Source organism: Zootermopsis nevadensis, unplaced genomic scaffold (assembly GCF_977971745.1).
Source record: "Zootermopsis nevadensis isolate Lab colony 2312 unplaced genomic scaffold, Znev_1.0 Znev_ptg000002l, whole genome shotgun sequence".
NCBI classification, from domain to species: Eukaryota; Metazoa; Arthropoda; class Insecta; order Blattodea; family Termopsidae; genus Zootermopsis; species Zootermopsis nevadensis.
Genome location: NW_028259134.1, coordinates 23,509,966 through 23,531,557, shown reverse-complemented (window position 1 = coordinate 23,531,557; position 21,592 = coordinate 23,509,966). Strand labels below are relative to the sequence as shown.

The following is a 21,592-nucleotide window of genomic DNA, read 5'->3' as shown; positions in this document are numbered from 1 at the left end:
GTACACTTTACTAGTGATTATTAGGAAGATCAAATAAAGGAGGACCCATCAACTAATGGGTCCCAAGAGTAATGAGATGGGAGCATGAAAAGTACACAACAGATATTATAAATATGAACACAATATTTGTTGGAAAACCTGAAGGGAATACACTTGTAAATCTAGGTATGGATAGGTTATTAAATGGATCTAAGCTAAATGGGTTTGGAGAGTGAGGATTGGATTAATCTGGGTTAGGACCTGAACCAGTTGCAGGCTCTTGTTAACATGGTCTGAAATGTTCCAAAAAAAAGTTAAGGAATTACCCAGCAAGGCTTGTGAACACACAATTGTCATTTATTAATTACCCCTCCTTTACAGAACAGGGAAGAATGATAAGAATAACAATCAGGACAAATTCACAATTAAAAGAAAATATCTGGACACATGGAAAATGTTAATCAATAAAACTTTAATGAAAGAAATAATTCAAAAGGCAAATCTGTGCCACACAAAAGAATTATTTTATATTTAACACGAACATCACTGATATGAGTACAAACAAAAAAATCAACATAAGTTAGAAGTGTCTTATAGGTATAGAGTCTATTCAATAAAGAAAAAATATGGGGGAGGACATTTTCATCATCTGACAACAACACTTAATACTGAAATAATAATCTAAGAGCTTGACAAAGGATTGCTAAATCAATCATACAAAAATAAACAGCAGAAGGCAAAAAATGCAGCCATATGGTTGTATTGTGCAACAAAAAGAAAGCTGTAACCAACAGTGGAATGAAAATACTGTATCTTAACATAAACATGGTGAAACAAATACATAACAAAAGTCCAACGCCATCAACTGATCTTGCCTACTATAGACACTTGTCAACAAATTTCCTGGAAAGGTTCACACTTTGCATAAAAAGACCCAAATCAGAAAAGACATGAAGATATCCGTCTTCTGGGTTGTTGCGCTGAATCATCGCCCTGATGACGGAGGCAGTATGACCTCTGAAACGTTGGTTAACATCAACCAGACTACACAGCGCAACAACCCAGAAGACGGATATCTTCATACTCAGAGCTGTGAGAACCTCAAGTCTTACACAGAAAAGACATGTTTATGATCAATAAATATAACTTATTACATACATGGTATTCATATGCATTTACTGAAACTTTCTTTGATGATTGAATTTGAGAGATATGGAGGGGTACTTAAAACAATTAATGAACTGAAAATACATCTTATTTAGCAGGATTTCAGGTTTTCATGGTGGTGACCACAAAGATGGCTGTCTTCTGGGTTGTAGTGCCATGTAGTCTGGTAGAAGTTTACCAACGTTTCAGATGTCCTTACTGCTTCCATCATCAAGGCACCCTGATGATGGCAAGCTTCTATCAGACAGACACTCACTGCTACAACCTGGAAAATGCCACATGTTATATTATACCAGCAGAAACTACAAATATATATACTGTGTGAGATAATGAAACACATTGAATAATGCTTTCCAATCAGCAAATGACGTCATGAAATACTTTAATTTTTTGATACAATATTTTTATTTTCCGTCTATACACAAACTTAAAATAATGTTGTTTAAAATTATAACATTCTCAGTAGACACTGCATCATGTTACATTTTTTGTATTCGACGACATGTTTCAATGTGTATTACATCATCATCAGGTCTATCAATTTTAATATATTTTTTAAAAACTGTAGTACATTTTGCGTTGCGTTTATTGATTATTTTAATTTGTTTAATTTTAAGTTTTTTCTCTTCCTTTTGGTTTGGAGGTTGTACTTGGATGTTTTATATCTGTAAAATTAATTTTTCAAGTTGTGATTTTGGATATTGACATAGGAAATATAATAATTTAAAAAGTTAATACATAATACAACGTAATAAAATATAAATGAATCAGAATAAAATGTATTAAAAGGTAGTAAAACATACCGGGTTGTAATTGATGTGCTGTGTGTCCGATATATCCAAATATCCAAAATCACGACTTGAAAAATTAATTTTACAGATATAAAACATCCAAGTACAACCTCCAAACCAAAAGGAAGAGAAAAAACTTAAAATTAAAATTAAACAAATTAAAATAATCAATAAACGCAACGCAAAATGTACTACAGTTTTTAAAAAATATATTAAAATTGATAGACCTGATGATGATGTAATACACATTGAAACATGTCGTCGAATACAAAAAATGTAACATGATGCAGTGTCTACTGAGAATGTTATAATTTTAGATAATTTTAAACAACATTATTTTAAGTTTGTGTATAGACGGAAAATAAAAATATTGTATCAATAAAACACAAACATGACGTAATTAAGATATAAATTTAATTTTTTGATAGACGCAACATTATACTTTTTACACCACTCACTAAATCAGCATACATGTTTTCTGCTTGGTTTTCTGGCGCTAAGTGTTCTGAGCCTTGTAGAACGTCACCAACCAAGTCCACTTGCGTGGTGATACTTCGCTTTGGAGTGGTCAACAGCTTCACAACCTGCTGTAAAACCTTCCCATCATTGTCACTATTTATATTAGTGTCATCATCCACTGGAGTTTCTTTCAGTAACTCATTTGCACTTGTTACTTTCACTTGTTCAGATGTACAAGACATACCGTCATTTACTAAACCTTCCTTATTGCACGTACTTGTAACGCCTGTCCAGCAATCCCTGCAAATCTTGTTGCTCAAAGACCACAATTCACGTTGATGCTTTGCCAGATTAACGATATCTTGCTCGTTCACAAGCAGCGGAGATTTGTGTGACGACCGAACAACACTACGACATTCTTCAGTTCCCTTTTTTTGTTCACTGGAATCAAACTCAAGACATTTTTCACTATTGACTGAATCATCAACAGATAACGGTAATAATGGGCAACTGGAGAGACAGCCACAGAGATGTGGTAAGAAAAACAATGGCCCACATGTTGAATGTGACAAATGAACAGTGCTCTTTACTGACTGACTTCCTGGACAATGGTTTGTATTCTCAAATGTGCTGTGACAGGGGAGATGAGGCTGATGGTGTGTGCAAAACTTTGCCATTAAACTGTGGGGATTCAGTTCTGAAACGTGATCAGTTGCCTTATCTCCTGAGGGTGAATGGCAGGAAGACAGCATTTTAATGAATGAGAAGCATTCAGACATTTGGGATGTGGAGATTTCTGGAACTGTCGATAAATTCTCACTGGTTGAAATGTCTTCTCTTGTAGCAGATAATTCTGGTCTTGAATGGCACGATCTGTTATTCTCCTTACCCAGTTCATGTCTCTTTAGCTTAACAACAGCCTGCATTTTCAGCTTAGGATCTGAAATCAAGATAGATTATGTATAAAGCAGTGCACAAACAGCCATTCCATGTAGGACAATTTTTCTTCTACTTAAAACTAAGAAAAACGATGAACTTGAAAGACAATACCACAAAAAAAACGAGTGAATGCCAGTGACGGAAATTTTAAAAACAGAGGACTTCATAGATTATTACATCACTAATTACAATACATTATTTAATTTCCTTTTAATCTCCTAAAAATCCCCCAAAAACATTGGTACCCATCTACATTTTCACATGTCATCTTAACCCAGAAGACCATCACGAATGTGTATTCATTCATTGGTTGTGGGAACATTTTCAAAAATTCTAATTTTGAAAAATGTGTCAACTGATACTTTTTTAAAAATCACCAGAATGATTAGTTTACAGCCTCCAGCTTCTAGAAGGTACAGACTGGACCAGGATACGGACACTTGAGACATCTCACTCTAAAACAGCAAAGCAAATGACGACTCCATTCTGTACACGGAATGAGTAAGAACAAAATCAACAACTTACCATTCAGCAAGGGAGATGCCTCCATACACAGTTTCTGAACGCTATCACTAAACACATGGCTCTCTATTTTCTTGCACGCTCCCCGTTTAGACCTACGCAGAAGGGGTTCACCTGGTATGGCTGATTTCAGGACGTTCTTAGAAACTGATTCAGATGTTATATTATTAGACAGACCTTCCTCTAATCTTACGTTTGTAACTACAGCAGTAGCAGATGCAAGAACTTGAGGATCTGATTTTGGCAGGTCTAAATCTTTCGTATGTTTTGATGAAGCTTCTGTCCCATCACAATTTTTGATAAATTTTGTGGGAGAATCTTCTGGTATTTTACTGCCACTGTCTTGTACATCAGAGACTTTAGCTTCCACTATTACACCTGTATTTTTAGAAATTATCGATTTTTTTGTTGATTTTGGAACAGATCTGCGTTTAGCTGTTACTCTGCAATAGATGGTATTTGCATTTCTTCTTCTTCTTCTTCGTCTGATGCCACAGGTAGTAGCCAGCAATTTAGTTAATTTGGAAGTACTTTCAACAATTGGTTCTGTATGACCTGCTTTAATATCTTTGGTTATTCCCACATCTGAAGTACAACATTCATTTGATGTTCCTTGCAGTCGGTTCTGGGAGTCTCTACACTGAGACGACTCTGATGCTTTATCTACAGACGCTGACTGTCCTAGTGTTTCTACACTGCCTTCGGACAGTCTTGCCTGTTCATCACAAAGGTTTGATTTATTGGTTTCAGCTCCATTAATTTCTTCCCAAGGTGCCGTCACAGTTTCTCCCTCATATTGTTCCTGAAATGCATCTTCTACTGGCAAGTTATTCGGTGTTACCGTGCCTTTGTTTAATGGCAGGGGTTTCGAGGGACCAACATTTGACCCTGATGGTGTTGGATTTTCACGAAGTGATGTATTTACACTCATGAATGGCAAGTTCTCCTTATTTCCAGAAGGTGAAGTAGGTCCTACATGATGCGTTACTTCCGATAAAGATACTGACGGGTTTTCCTCATCAGACTTAAGTTTTGTTTCAACCTCAGCAGGGAAGTATGTATCATTCTGTGAAATGTGGTGTCCTAAAAAATGTATAGGTGACACAGTGGCTAATTGTTCTTGCAATGAAGAAATTTCAGCATCACTTGAGGAATTATCTCTTGGTTGTGATGTTGCAATTAATGACAAAGAGTTGGAAACAGGGATAACTGTATTGCGGTCCACTAGTTCTACAAACTCTGTTGTGCTAGACTTGTCTGCTGTACTGAGAGGGGGTTCTATTTCATTTATTATACATCCTGATGATTCGCGAAGTACATACCATTTCATCTCTTTGTCAGTCATTTCTCTGCATCCTTCTTCAAGTGAAAGTAGCATTGTCACAGCCGTAAGTTTATCTTCTATTTCAGATCTGTCTTCCATTGAAGACATTATTTCCTTACCACTTATTTTAGGCAATGATGCAGATAATTCACCAGTCTTTATTTCTGGTTCAACTGGTGCGTCCTCTTCACTTGCCGTATTAATCTTCAGAGCTGTTAGTCGAGCACATTCCCTTCCAGGCAACGAAGTAGAATCACCAGCTGTGTCCTTACTGTCTAATTTTGAAACATTACATTTACAAATAACTCCACAAACATTTGGTGTAAAATCTGTACTTCCTGCATCACCGAAGTGTCCAGATGCACATCCACCATCTGCGGACAATGCAGCCGATTTCCCTTCGCCCATTAATTCAACCACGACTTTGTTTTCCATTTCAGACACAATTGTCACCATTTCTTTATTCTCTGTTTTATCCAATAGTGACAACTGTTCGTGTTTTTCTTCATGATCGAATTCCGCCGTATTTTGCAGTGATGTGGACCTTCCTGACTCCTCTAATCCACAAACACTTTTCCTTTCACTTCCTGTTTCTGAAATGAGTACTTCCTCTTTCATATTCCCTGCTGCTGTTACAGGTGCAGATTTATTTACATTCCCCTCATCACAAACAATGACAAATCTTTCTCCAGCCTTTCTTTCTTGAGTTGCTATTTCTTGACAAACATCCTGCAGCAATAGACTAGAACTTTTAACTGACAAGGCTATTTTTTTACTCCTAATTAAAGGCAAAGGTATTTTTCCTATATTCTCATGTGCAATATCCGAACAGCCTTCTCCTGACCTTCGTTTATCAGGTGTACAACGACCGTCTCTTAGTTCTATGCTCTTCTTCATACCTGGAGACTCTCCATGTTCTCCAACCACTCCACTGACATTGCAGTCTTGAACTGCACCAACATCAGATTTCACACGCACACTGCAGTCATTCTCCTCCATTAAAGCATTATATAATGAAGTGTCAGAACAATTCGGTGCATCTGAATCTGTACTATCAGGAACTGATAAATCTGTCAGTACGTTCTCCATTTTTCTGACAATCTCAACAGGACCAGATAAAGGCGCATTATCATCACGCAACTGATTCTTGATATTCGCTGTTAACAAAACTGGCAACTCAGTACTTTGAATAGAAGTAAAAGACTGTCCTAATAATTTTGACACTGAGGTATCACTTTCATCAATATCATCTTCGGATAGTATTTTAACCTTCTTATCACAGAAATTTGTGACTTGTATACTTAATGACTTATCTGTATTGCTAGGTTTAACTGTCTCTTTATCAACATCAGCATTAATACACGGAGGCTGTTTAAATCCGTTCACACTACCCTGCTGAAATGATGATGGAAGTTCACGCTCCGTGCCTTCCATCTGTCTTGACGATGACAATTCCGCATCACTCCCATTACTCCGGAAAAGGGCATTATTACTTACAGTCTTTATAGGTAGAAGATTCAGTACTATAGGTTTATATCTTGGATGTGAACAAAGTGTAGAGGAAATAATCTGTTTTGTTTTAATTTCATCAGTTTCTTTGCAAACAAATCTGTTACTCGTGTCTTTGTTGTGTGAACCTGTGTTGCTTAACGCACCCAAAAGAAAATTTGTATCCTTATGAATAGATCTACTTGCCAAGACTGATGGTGGCAAAATTTTCAAACTAGCTTCATGACTATCTGAAGCAGCTGCAGGAACCTGGGGTTGACTAGAATTCTTTACAATATCTGCTCTTCCTTCCAGCATATCTGGCTTGCTTAAAGACTCTGGAGTTGATTTTTCTGACACTATGTCTTCTTTTATAGGAGTCTGCGCAAACGGACTGTAGGAAGGTGGTGATGCTGAAGATGACAGGGATCCTGCCAGATCCTGCGCCCTTCCAGGTGAGTGAAGAGCTTTCAAGACATCAGAGGCAGGCTCGTTCCTTTTTACCTCGGGAAGAAGATACCCGAGGTTTGCCTGAAGTCTGGTATGAAGTGCAGACTGATTGCCCTTCCCTGCTCGTTTTAAATGATTTTCTATAGGAAGACCGAAGCTCAATTGTCCTTCTGAGGAAGAATCACGTTCAGGAGGGGGTGGTGGAGGGGGATAATCTTCGACAGGTAAAGGTGGAGGGGAAACTTGCTGATCTACAATAGGAGGGTATGCAATATTTGAAGGTAGTGGAGGCGGCGGCGGCGGCGGTGGCGGTGGTGGTGGCAGTGGTGGATAAGGAAAATACAGTTTAGAATGACTAAAGTTTGTTTGTGGATTGTGGTAATACCCTTGTTGGTGGGAACTACTCATTCCACTGTAAGCTCCATACATATGATCGACTGATGTTGAAGCTATATATGATGATTCAGTTCTCTGGTATTCTCCCTGCAATGAAGAAGTAAAAGTTTTTTGTTTGGTGGTTCTGAACTACATAAATTATAAACAAATCTACCAAGCTTAACAAGTCCAGAGTCAGGCTAAATTTTAGTTCTTTTATGATTTCCAGTTAACATTCTGTACAGTGCTGGAACACTACCATCATGTGTGTTCCCTTTCCAATATTTTATCTTCACCATCACTGTACTACTAAAACTACAAATCAATGCAAAATTACTAAATGGATGATTAAACCCAATGCTGTAATTCTGAAACTCATTCACTACTGTGCACAAAAGTATAGATTCTCACTGCTTTGCCATCCTTTTTTATGCAAAAGACATGTTAAATGTTAATGTTGCATATTTAAATTAAATCTGAATATGATAGTTCAGTATTAAGGTACAGTGGGTCCTCTACGAGCACAATGAACACTGATCTTGATAATCTGCCACTTCAATTATTTTTAAATCCATCAAATGTAATTCTCATATACTTGTACTGTATGCAACAACACAACTCAATTAACAGACAACAGAACACTCCACATGAAACTGCATTCACCACAAAATATATGCTGCAATAAATACAGTTCTTATCCAACAACCAGAAGTGGTACAGCTGATAAAACATACTTTGTCACACATGTACATAAAAACAGAGTCATTTACATTTTTCTTCAAACATAAATATATTTTATATATTCAGTGAGTATAAAATAAGATTAAAATAAAACAAATATGAAAATCCTGTAATTATAACATCATACGCCATTTAACCGTGGACTGCAAATAATAATTAAATACAGTTTGTCCCTGGCAAAACTACGTCCTCTAGGGATCATTTTGAGTTAAAAATTTCAAATAAACATGGGTCTGATCTGCAATGGTTTGTCAAGAAAATGAGAATTTTATTGCATTTGTAACTTCTGCATTATTTCCATTTAACTTTAGGTTACGTTGTTGCTGTTGTTGTCATTGTTAAGTTTAGACTAAACTCTAAAGTGCATTTTCAATTACTCACATTATTTACGTGACTTGAAATGGCCACACTGATTATCGACGCACAGTTAAGACTAAGAAACCTTTGAAAGGAGGCGTCCAAGACCCACACTGGCTTGTAGAGCCACAGGAAGAAGACTGCATGATTCAAGGACAGATCCAAGCTGTAATTTTGACAGGTCCAGGATAACTCTATAATGCGACTGGTTAAAAGTTTGAAATCCAGAGCCCTACTCCTGGCATTGGCAGGACGTTTCTCTTTGCCAATTTGTATAGTAGCTTTGGGGCTTGCCCACCCCCATATCCAATTTCTACTGGAGTGTTTATTTCCCTGAGGGGCTGAAGTGGACATAGGATGAGTTTGACTAGACACTTCCATCTTAAGTGTCAGGTTTATAAATGTGCAGAGCTTCACCTCCACTCCCCCTACACACTTTCTTAAAAGGCTTTTCATTCCTGACTAAAACTAAAAATCAGATTAAGAGTCACAATGGATAAGAAGTAGCTTCCAAAATGACCACAGGAAAATCTTCATATAATTTGTCTGCTTCTAACCAGTAACTGAGTCGGAGAGTAACGTTACAAGAGCACGCGTAAGTTGAGGTACAGGACTCGCAGATGACGCTGAATGCAGCGAGAAAAGTCCAAAACAAACACATGGCAAACACTCTCTGTAACAAAATTTAACTTTACCTTAAGGTACAGAAACTGATATCGTTGTTGTTGATATGTTTGACTGTCGTGGCGTGCTGGAGTAGGGTAGGGCAGAGCAGATGATGTCATGCGCTCGCAATGTGAAGGAGAGCGGTAAGCGTCGTGAGCCAGTGCGGCACTGCTCCCTTGCGCTGGTACGCAAGTAGTCTGCTCCAAATGAAACAAATATTTTACACACTTACCAGGATAAAGAATACAACATGACACTATGCATATTTCATACTTCGGTATTAAAAGTGGCCTCATAAACCTTGGAGTACAAAGATCCATTACTCTGTGCAATTTTATAGTCAGAAATAAAATAGTTGCTTTTGCTGCACAATCAAAGTTCAGGATTTTTCTCTCTACCTTCCTAAAACAACCTAAAATAATAGACAGATGGCCACAGCCTCACGTAAGCTACTACTGCAGTGCGATTCTTAGAAATATTGCGACTACCTGTACAGGCAGCTGACGGGGCAACGCAGCCGAAGGCATTGTACACCTGGTAGTGGCAACAGGTGCGTGATGATTTTGGGGGACACTCACTGCTGTGGCAGCAGTCTGGATCCTATTCAAAGCTGCAACTGAAGCAGTCAATCTACTTTTTGTCTGCTCCTCCAGCCTCATCCTTTTCTTTGTTGGAGTCGGAGGACTAATAGACATTGAACTAGAACGTCTTCTGTGTTTTTGTGAATCTGCTCTTGTAGAACGGGACTTTCTGCTCCTTGGTTTTGACTTATGATGTTTAGTTGGAGACCTAAATCTTGTTCTCATTGGACTTCTTGACTTTGTTCGTCGAATTTGTGGAGATGCAGATCTGGAGTGTGACCTCTGATATTTTCGTCTTCTCCTCCAAGGCGTTATTGATCTGGATCTTCTACTGGACCTACATGGAAATCTTGATTGCGACTTATAACGTTTAGTTCCTCCTGGAGACCTAGATCTCGATCTTGATGTCATTGGACTTCTTGACTTTGTTCGTCGCATTTGTGGAGATGCAGATCTGGATTGTGATCTCTGATATTTTCGTCTTCTCCTCCAAGGCGTTATTGATCTGGATCTTCTACTGGACCTACATGGAAATCTTGATTGCGACTTATGACGTTTAGTTCCTCCTGGAGACCTAGATCTCGATCTTGATGTCATTGGACTTCTTGACTTTGTTCGTCGCATTTGTGGAGATGCAGATCTGGATTGTGATCTCTGATATTTTCGTCTTCTCCTCCAAGGTGTTATTGATCTGTATCTTCTACTGGACCTACATGGGGATCTTGATTGTGACTTCCAGGTCTTTCTCAGCCTCCCTGAACAAGATCTTGTCCTTGCTCGTGGATACGATGCATCACTACTGACAGGTGACAAGTCTCTATAATCTGTGCTTCGTTTAGGTGATACTGACACAGACTTACTGCTTATAGGAGAATAAGGTAAAGAAATTATTTCTGGGTCTGACCCAGGAATCTGAGATTCTGGATTACTTAATTTAGTCCCTGCTTTCATTGAGGAATCTGATCTACAGTCCGTTAGTGTTCTTGGTTCTTCAGTTTGTTGGCCTGTGGTATCCAAACGGGGTGAAACTTGGGATTCACAAGACCTTACATGAGAGGATTTTGAACTTGAGTATCTTAGTGGAGAAGGTGTCAATGATTTCCGTCTGTGCAATGATAATTCAGATGCACCCGCACTACAAGAACTGCAGGTTGATGGTGTCCTGGAACACGACATTCTTCTTCTTACTGTTACTTTTGACTGTAAAACCTTGTGTTCACTCCTGCACTGACTAGATTTCAATCGTAACCTTTTCCTGGTAGAACGTAAGCTAGAATGAGATTGTCTTGTTGGATGTTGATAAACTGTGTGGGAATTCTCATCCTTTGACTTTGATTTCTTCAAATGTCTACTTCGTTCCGGCGTCAATAAAACATCACTTTCACCGTTACCTGTACCTGTTTCTGAGCATATTTCACTGGAGCCTGACGGACATTTGAGCAATGGAGGATAATCTTTACCTACAATTTCACCGCCTGTATCAACAGGTTTAGAAATGGGAAGGTGTGACAGTTTATGTTTTGAAATCACACAAGCCGCTGAAGACGGGGGTGACCTTTCTGATGATGAAGCATGTGCTAAGTCACCAATTTTCAAAGAAGCAAGCTGTAATTCTCGCTTCATATGAGGCAGTCTGGGATCCGTGAAAGGCAAAATAACTGTTTCCCTCCCAGACAAGGAAGATGACGAAGAACACGAATTATTCCCGTATTTCAGAAAACTACAGTCTGTTTTGATATTGTCTAGAGAGACACTATTTCTGTCATCCTCTTCACTGTCACCACGTTCTCCTTTAAGCACATCTAATGAATCTACTTTGGACCTTAGGCTGGCTCCTAAAAAGGAAGCGATACCTGTTGTCAGACCATGTAGTGCTGGTGATGAAGGATTTGAACCCTGCACAGTTACAATATTTGTACTACTAACTGAAATTAATCTGTTACTATAATTTTCTCCGTCCCTTTCTTGTCTCCTCTTCTTCTTTTTACTTTTAGGTGATCTTCTCATTCCTTTCACATGTGTGGATTTTCCAGATGATTTCTCCAAACTAACATTTCTGTTCAGATTTATAAAAGATGAGAGTGATTCTTCTTTCGACATTCCTTCTTTACTGTTCGGATATTTGTCTGTCCCTCTATCAGCTGTTTTCTGTGAAGTTCCTGATACTAGCTGTCTACAGACTGCACCAGATAAATCCTCTTCTGAACCTGAACCCGAAACTGCCTGTCTGTTATTAACAGCTGCAACAGACGGCTCATTTTCTTCCTCTTGCCTCTTCTGCTGTGAGACATGAAAGACAATCTTCGCAGTAACATTACTGGTACTTGCAGCAGATTCAGACTCAGTGTTTTCAGTGGAGGCAAGAGGCGCAGAACCTGGACACTCGGGTGCATTTCTGCTTGCAGTTTTTGATGTTTCTGTAAGAACATTATGAAGTCCAATATTACCATCAGAACTGTCACCACAGTTTTCTTCAAACAGTTCAATAGGAATTGCTTCCAACTGATTCAAATAGCTATCAATTTCCTCATCAATGTGAAATTCTTCTGCGGAATCGTCACTTTCTTCAGGAATATCTTGCTTGACATCATTCTGACACTTTAAGTCCTTCTTCACATATTGTGGCATATTTCTACATGTCATATTCTGTAAGTGCAAAAAATTTCACTGTTAGCCAATAATGATTACAAGAATGTAACATACATGCGCGCATGCACACTATAATACAAAGGCCAAACTTCATGTGTGTTATAATAAATAAATTAATAAAAAAAACGTCAAATGTTCAATCATAAGAACAAGTAAACATGCAGTGAAGATGCTCATTTTGCGATGTTGCACTGCGTAGTCTCATAGAAACTGACTGACATTTCAGAGGTGCTAACTGCCTCAACACGAAAAACATTATTATCCAGCTATCACAGACAATCTCCCACACACATCTCCTGTGAAAACTGTCATACGAAGGGAAAAGGTACTGCTTAGTGATATCTTCTTTACGTCACAGGTTTCTTTTCTCGTCTTGAAACTTTGTGACATTTGTCTTCACACTTAGTTACATTCCCGCCTTGTATCTAAACTAATCTGAAAGTGTTATGCAACAAAAGAAAGAAAACACTTACGGTCTACTTTTACAATGTAGGCAGTGCCATTTCAAAAGTGACTTAGGCAATGCAAATCATTAATCCCAGGACCTCAACAAACATCTATAAGCACTCCTCAATAACCTTTACACAATGGCGGTGGTTTTAACCTCGCATCTTCAGTATATGAATGAAACCTGGGCATGCATTACGAGATGTAGGATTTTTTCTTATCGATTTGCAGAGTTGGTACCGACTTCAAAACGTAGGTTGCAACATTATTATGTCGTTGCCAACATTGTACAAGAAATATACGTAATTATAGAAGTAAGGAATTATTCCAGGTTTTATCGAAAAGAGCCCTTACATTAAAAAAATGTTATGAGAAAACAGATATAAATTTCTGTACTCATTTTACAAGTCCATTTAGAAGGCAAGTTGCGAATATTACTTAATAGCCTAGTTTACTAAACTACTGACCCATGACATTTGAGGTTATGTTGACAAAGGAGCCCACACATTTTACTGTGCACATTTAGATTTTTTTTTTATTTAAAGTCACTCTGAAACAGTCATTCGTTATAGTGCCGTTTGAATGTTTTGTTTTTAAGCATTGCATCCTGTTGTGTATAAATTATAAATTAGTAATTAGTCCATGAACACTACTGGCATGAAAGCAAGAACCAATACATGCTTTAGCTTTAAAAGAACATTATCACGTGGTTATAAAATATTTGTCAGAAAATTGGAATGTAATTACATTCAATGATACACAGATATGTTATAATAGGTTGATCACATTTCATTACATCAACATGACAGAAATGAAAGTTAATATGTTTGCTAAATTTATTGGTAAGAATAAAAACTATTAATATGATTATATCAACTAATGTCTTCTTATAATGTATTCTCTTGTTATTCATACTGTATCAAGTGTATTGCGGTAATTAATTAGTGCAATCAAAAAGTAGCACTCTACCAAATTTTAAATCAAACAATATTGTAAAATCACTCCATGGTGACAAACTTTTTGTCCTACACATTAAAACCAGCATGACACTAAGTTGTATACACATTACAGCTTCATTTCCATTTCTGATGGATGCTGTACATGAGGGTTGACACTCCTTGGACATGTTGGAACTTAGAAAATTTAATTCCATTTTGCAAAGCTTTTAATTTAGCTTACTGGTCAGCTGGTCTTGTATGTGCTAAATTCTGACAGTTAAGTATCTATTTAAAACAGTGTCATCACGGGACTTTGTTGAGTGGATTTGTGCCTAATCATATCTCGTGCACAAAGGTGTATTTCAAGTGACCCTCATACTTAAAGGCATGTTACTATGTCCTGTAAGATAAGTGCTTGTTTGCATTCCACAGTTATTAGAATCTGTGACATAGCTAATAAGCAGTGACTTGGGTGAATTACAAAGTGTTGCATCAAGCTACAGTTCCAATGAGCTTTAATTTGTCTTTATTCTTTTCTCACACTTGGTTTTAGTCAGAAATAAAAAAAAAGATATTTTGTAATTAAACAATTACACATCTGGCTGTAACTGTTCTGGCCAAATGTAGGGCTGAACCCAGGACACAGCCATTCTCAGTATTATGCCTTCGCAAGCTACTTTTTCACATCATCAGTATGTATATAACAAAAGAAAACACTTGGCTGCATTTCGTGATAAATAATCACCTAAAAATCAATACATTTATCAAGGTGCTCCCTCTGAAACTCCTAAGTTTCACTTATTATAGTATTAGACAAATATTAAAAGCTAACCTAACCCAACCTTTATGATATAAGTCAAATGCTGGGTCAGGGCTACCACATTATAATTTAAAAAATATTAGGAGGGTAAGAATGTGAAAATTGGTTGGTTAAGGTGGGAACAAGAGCGTATAAGGGGAAATCATTTTCTCCATAAAACAATGAACATTTAGAGGTTTAATTGGTATGAATTGAAACTTATTTTATTCAGTTTTATTAGTCTTGTGTAAAGCTAGTTTGAAGCACAATATTTCCATACATGTAGAAAGCAACAGGGTACTATAGCTTACAGTGGCATGCACCTCATTGTGAGCATATATTTGGGAACACTGCACACTCATCAATAAATTAATATGAAAGAAAAACCATTTATTCTATTTATATACAATACTTATACTTAAAAAAAAGAAAAGAAAAAGAATTAACATCAGCACTACTGTAAAGCTTTCAGCTGGCAATCACTTCAGAAACCATTCACTGCTCTGTCTGTTCTGAGTTTTCACAAGTCTAACACTTTGTGCAACAGGACAGAAAAGCAAGCCTCTTCGTTGCGTTATTTTGAAACAGTTTTAAGTTACAGAAGGAAATTTTTGTTTTGAACAGCAATAATAATGTTTGGTCTATATAGATAATAGGTACCTACATGTTTCCTCTAGAATTAACCGTAGCAGAATACTATTCTTTCTTATGCTCATAATATTAAACGGAATGCAATTACCTACATTTTAAGTTATATGCAATAACATTCCTAATGAAAAAGTTATTAAGACAGTTGGCAAAAGAACCACAATAACCCACTTACCATCTTTCAAAATAAAATACAATGGAAAATGTAGTCTGCTCTCAAAATAAAGTAAGTTCCTTCACTGTGTTCCAGCAAAAATGCTGTTGTGTAGTAAAATAACATTAAATGTAGTCTTTTTTTTTTCCCAATAAGCCCAGCTGCCATAAGTGTACTTTACCTGAAACATCAAGGGAAATAAAACATGCCAGTTCATGTACACATAATAAAGTTCATTCACTGAATTTAGAATGCGGTGAACACTGAAAAAACATTTAACAACAATAATCATACCAAAAAAGGGATATTCTGTAAACATTACCAAATTAAAAAGAATTCAGTGAACACCAAAATCTGTAGGAGTACTATCTATATATACCGTCATTCCATTCAAACATTGTATATACATGTGGGGGCGCACACGTGTGCACACACACACATGCATGCACAATCACAACTGAGGACTTCTGAGTAGTTTTCATGAAACATTAACAAAATTATACCTACAAAGTGATACATCCACATTAACCTGTCTTTTAAAAAAGACAGTATCTGTGCTACAACAGAATTTATCTAATATTTTGCTATAATTAAGAGCAACGGGTAAACAAACACACAATACAAATTTCCTTCACATAATTTCAGAATTTCCATTTCTCTGTTTTTAACATGCAATTATGACATAACATCTTCATGATCAGAATACTTCTGAAAATATAAATACTCAAACACTTTATATTAACAAAATTATAAATATGTTAAGTGAAATACAATCTGAAGCCTCATTATCAATAGCTACCACATGCATTCTCCACATCTTCCATATTGTGTACTTAATACATATTTTTTAACAGTTATACACAGATTAAAATGGAATGAATATGTAAAGACCTGGGAGCAAGATTCTGAGAAAAATACACGGCTTTTCTAATTCCACTTTGTAACATTCTGAAAGACACAAATTTAAAGATAACAAACTACGTGTAATACATAGCCTGTGATAGTCCAATCACATTTATTTTATTATTCAAGACTCCCCTCAACTGTTGCTCCCCAGGGCAACAATGCTCAAAGTATATATATATATATATATATTCTTCTTCTTCTCCTCAAGCACTAGTCTGCTGTGGACCTTGGCTTCCAGTACAATTTTCCTCAATTCTTGATGGTTCTTAGCCACTGTATGACAATTTCTTAGCAATCTGTGTATCTATTTTCAAAGTATATAACAGTAACAATGTTGACCAGCAGAGTTTTAAGTTCTGGCAGAAGTGATGGTATACAGAATCTTTGCACACGTCACTTAGGACACAACTCATAATCTTTACAGCAACAGTCCAGTCCCTTAACCCAAGATGACGGGAAGTTCTGTATCTTCGAGATTAAATTTCGAGACCTTTTAATTCAGTGTCTGAAATTAAGGCACGATAACAAAATTTCTTACTTCAGTTATGACAAACTCTAAATATAAATCACATTAAAATAAAATGTGAATATCATTAAGTTTTGTCATTACTAGTCTTCTGGGTAGTAATGCCATGCGGACTGGTATGTAAATACCAACATTCTGGAGAAACATAATGTTTCCATCTTCAGGGTTGAAACATATGTTTCTACAAATAAGTTCACATGGTATTACTACCCAGAAGACCAACCTTAAAAATCTTCACTGTCATAAGAATAAACAAATCTCAAAATTCTGTTTTAAAAAAGAAAGAATGTGCCATGTTTGTCAGTTACTAAAGCAGTCGTGAGTTCTCAGTCCATTTTATACAGAAATAAAGGTTTGTCTTGGAATGTAAATTATGTGTGCATTCATTTGATATGTTGAAACAGTATAATTAAGTACATAAAACTTAAGTGTATAAATGTTGATAGTATGAAGAATAAATTCAAGCTTAAAGTCCCACCCCCCAACTTTCAATCGACTACAGAATATGAGTAATAAATACCCATGATTCTTTGCTCACCTCTCTTTACAGGAAGAAAGGCCCTCATTCATATGCAAGAGCATATTCATAATTTATCTCATCCACTATCCCAATATGACACAAAATATTGGGAACTGAGAGTTCCGACAATCTATAATATTCCTTTCCAAATAATATAACAACACCGAAGTTCTGCATTCTGTATTAAATACACAACATTTCTTGTGATACTTTGGTTGGATCAGAGCACACAGGAACAATGAATAAACCTATGATGTTAAAGTACAAAAACTCTCCACAGTAATGGAAGAAACTTAAAAAAATAATATAATATACAAAAAGCTGCCTAAAATAAGAAATAAAAAAACTTTATTAATACAAGATGGTGGAAGCAAGCTGGTTAGACACCATGTTCTCATAAACTGTTTGGAGCAACACGGGAAGTTTTGCTGGTACAAACCGTTAACACAACATTGCATCATATAAAGTTTGAAAATTATGCCTGAAGTAATTAAAACTGATTGTCTGGAATGTTGAGGAAACAAATAACCTACTTATGTGAAACATACACAGTAAATGAGGCCTCCATTTCAGGTCAATACTTTTCTCTGTGACTTCTATAAATGGTATGACGATCACTCTTAACCTTTTGCCGTTACTCCAAGGAAAATCCCAAACTGAAGACTTTCACTGAAAACAAAAGAGTAATAAACAGATTTCTGTTTCCACAGACACCTCTGTGCAAGAACTATGGAATATCCAGATACTAATTATGTATAAATCTGATGGCTTCTACGGCAGTTTACTAATAAAATGAAGCTTTTAGGTGCTTGGTTATCTTTTGTTTTTCAGTGAAGAAATAAAGTGGCTTTGGTCTGTGTAACTGAATAAATTAAGCTAGTTTCACTTGAGATTGCAGTGAACAGTTACAGCCCAGTAGAGTGGGTGCACAAAAACTGAACGGGTAAACTTTCTCATCACTCTAACAAGTGGGGTGGCATAGAGAACGCTGTATTTTATGTTCCAAAAAGGAGATCCTAGCCTCAACAAACGTGAGCAGTAGTTCTGCAAGCGAACGCGTTCTTTCATCAATTATATTGTCACATAATAATAGTCAAACATTGATAACAATGCATTTTAATATTATGAAGTTTTCATATTCTTTAGCACTGACTGTACAGGAGGTATATTAATTGAATTTCACACAATCCAAAGTTTCATAAAAACTGAACACGAAATTTGGAATACAGATATACGATGACACTGCTTCACCTCTTGCACTATGCCGAAGTGATATACTGGAAAGTACGCTCATATTACATGTTTATCAGAACATGGCAAACAATTACTACAGAAAACACAGTGAAATACTTCTGGTGACATAGTACTTCCAGCGCATGATAGACAAGATGGATTTGAAGGTCCACCTAAAAGTACATTAACATCATAGCCAATGCCATTCATAATTCACAAGAAAATTGCAGTATAATATAAAGAAAGACTTCATACAGTAACCAGAATGGGAAAGAAGAGCAGTCGACTTGAGAAAGTATTTGAAGATACAACCCTCAACTGGAATAAAAATTAAATGCTTTGACCTGATTTCCTCATACTCAGTCCGCGTTATTTACCTTCTCGTGCCACAATCTCTTCTTTCTCATATCATTTATACCGAAAAATTAAATTCATACACATACAATTTCTTGAGAACCTTTCAACTTTCATTTATCTGCAAGCTGATACAGGAATATGATAACACCACTGCTAAATAAAATTAAGCTTCTACTTTGAATTTCCAGCACTTCTTCAGTCATAATGAGGCTACGTAGAATTATTATGTAACAATGCTGCTTGCTGTTGTATACAGACACCATAGTATAAATAACAGACTTTCCTCCGATACTTTTCTTGGGTCAGCTGGCGACGATTCTTACACAGAGCTTTGAATCTTCTGCAGCAAGACTGTGTGTGTCGTATTGGCACCACGTGTAGGCAGGCTTAAGGATCTCCTCTTGAAAGTGGATCTCATCCTACCTTGTGTCTTTAACCCCCAAATGCTCTGTGCTTGCTGTACGACCGTGAAAACTCATGAGGTATGATCCGCCGCCACTCCCATGCTGCCAACACAAGCAAGTTATCATGTGTGTAATACACACATTTTCAGGAACCTAACATCTATTATAATAGGGGAAAAGAATTCAAATTTATGTGTCTGTTCACGCTTTACATGTAAATGAGAATATGCATGTAACTTACTGCCTAAAAGCAATGCCTAACAAATATTACACAATAAATTCCTTGAAAATTGTGTTGATATGGATTACAAACAGAACACTTGGTAAGCAGGACTGACTATGCTAGTGGCAAATCAATCATCATGCACAACACCCGCACTTTACAGGTTCAGTTACAAACATCAGATTATATGAATTTTACTTGATCAAAGGATTATCTCTCAAAAAGAATGTAGTAAAGTCACTGTTTACAAACATCCTCTACTTTGAAAACACGCATCACAAACTGACCAAAATGTCATTTCATGAAAAATGCCCGACTCTTGCCGCAGACAATGCCTACATTCAGTGGGGTACAACTTTTGCTTACTCTGAACTTTCTCCTCGTATTTAATTTGGAGAACGAGGTTTACATCATCGTAACACCTGAAGATGACTGCTTTATATGATGTTGAACCATGTAGTGTAATAGAAATTGGCTGATGTTTCGGAGGTGCTTACTGCTCCCACCATCAGGGCAACAAGATATTTTGGATATTCCATATTGTCAGCCTACTTGCCAGAACAATTAAAACACTAATATGAGAAGTGTAAAATTCAGATGAGTATTGGCATATTACTTAAACACGTGTGAGAACCTACTTAGCCTTCTCTTTGTCTGCATACAGAAATTTAAATTGCAAGACTGGTATTTATTGGAACACTTAAATCTGTGAAACTCACCTGTTCCAAGTTTTGGCTACTAAGAACGGACAGTGAACTTGCGCGCTTCATGCTGAAACGATAAGAAAAAAACATGGAAAACCAACAATAATAACCCGAAATCCACCTAACTCTGGTTTACTGCTTAATAATGACGTCATGAAGGTGCCCATACTGCCGTCCATACCGCTGCTAAGACTCGTCACTTGAAAAAGGAAACAGATCAAAGTTGCAAGAAACCTACAATGTAAAAGTTATTAGTAAAGTACAATAATGTTGTCACTGGGTAAGCACTGCTTGGTTTATCATAATTCTCACATTACAATACAAGACGACCTTCTTACCCACTAGCTCCTTCCTCTTCAGCGCTTCAATCTCACAATTTCCTTACCTTACAACTGAAGGAAACATTATGATCTATATTTTATAAAACGTAAATAACGCGCACGCACACACATACATTTCACATGCAAACTCTTCAAATGTGAAAAGACTCGACTTTAACCCTAACTTAACTGTCACTTACCAATATAATAATATGGAACGTGTTTTATAAAAAAGGTTGAAATTAAATAAACAATTATCAGAAAGATTTTAAGAGCCCAAAGGAAATTCTGTAAGCAAACTGTTTAGCACAGCCAGTAAGGAAATGAAATTAACTGTCAATGCGTCAACAACAGACGTGACGTTGCTTACTGAATTTCTGCTCTCCTTTTTCTAACTACAGTACAGGAAAGCTACTGTGTGGTAGGGGAATATGATCCAAGTATGTGTACATTGCGATAAGCTGCTTTTATATGATGTTCAAGTGTGCTGAATAATAAGAGGTTTGGAACTTAAAAAAGACTATATACTGTTATTTTTGATGTGTACTATGACTGAAGGTTGATAAAGCCTTTTTAGGAGCGTAAGAGCTCCCCAACACACAAACATAAAACTGCAAAAACGTGCATCTTGTATGGATGCAATTCTTTTTAATATACAGTTTTGACTTTAACCTTCTGATGAAAGACAGCAACAAAATAATGTAATTCATGAGACAGTGGGGAGGGGGCAGTCAAGAAAGAGTGACGTGAATACTTTATTCATAAACTCAACACACTTGTATGTATTTTATTCATACTGCCAACCTTATGTTATAATGTGAAATCATACAAAGAGAACCTTTTTGCTCCATTTTAAACCAGGGAAATATTTGCATATCAGTCCCAAGTGTTGAGGTCATATTGTGTTTAAATGATGTAACAAAAT

At 36.6% G+C, this 21,592-nt stretch overlaps 2 protein-coding genes across 7 annotated transcripts in view; both read right to left on the bottom strand.

The window, feature by feature from the left end:
* Positions 1–431: 431 nt before the first annotated feature.
* On the bottom strand, positions 432–13,130 carry LOC110835640 (uncharacterized). Its single transcript, XM_022076070.2, has 6 exons — positions 12,962–13,130; positions 9,747–12,485; positions 9,288–9,455; positions 3,861–7,602; positions 2,396–3,336; positions 432–1,411 (listed from the first exon to the last, which is right to left on the bottom strand). The coding sequence occupies exons 2-6, from the start codon at positions 12,480–12,482 to the stop codon at positions 1,238–1,240; spliced, it is 7,761 nt and encodes a 2,586-aa protein (XP_021931762.2). The 5' UTR covers positions 12,483–12,485; positions 12,962–13,130; the 3' UTR covers positions 432–1,237.
* Positions 13,131–14,869: 1,739 nt separating this feature from the next.
* The window catches only part of Klc (kinesin light chain), a 41,247-nt gene continuing 34,524 nt past the window's right edge, over positions 14,870–21,592 (bottom strand). For all 6 annotated transcript variants that reach the window (XM_087354407.1, XM_087354439.1, XM_087354418.1 and 3 more), the window contains 2 exons: positions 20,363–20,414; positions 14,870–19,522 (listed from right to left, as the gene is read on the bottom strand). In XM_087354407.1, coding sequence (XP_087210533.1) covers positions 19,436–19,522; positions 20,363–20,414 — 139 coding nt within the window. In that variant the 3' untranslated portion in view covers positions 14,870–19,435. The remainder of the gene's footprint in view (positions 19,523–20,362; positions 20,415–21,592) is intronic.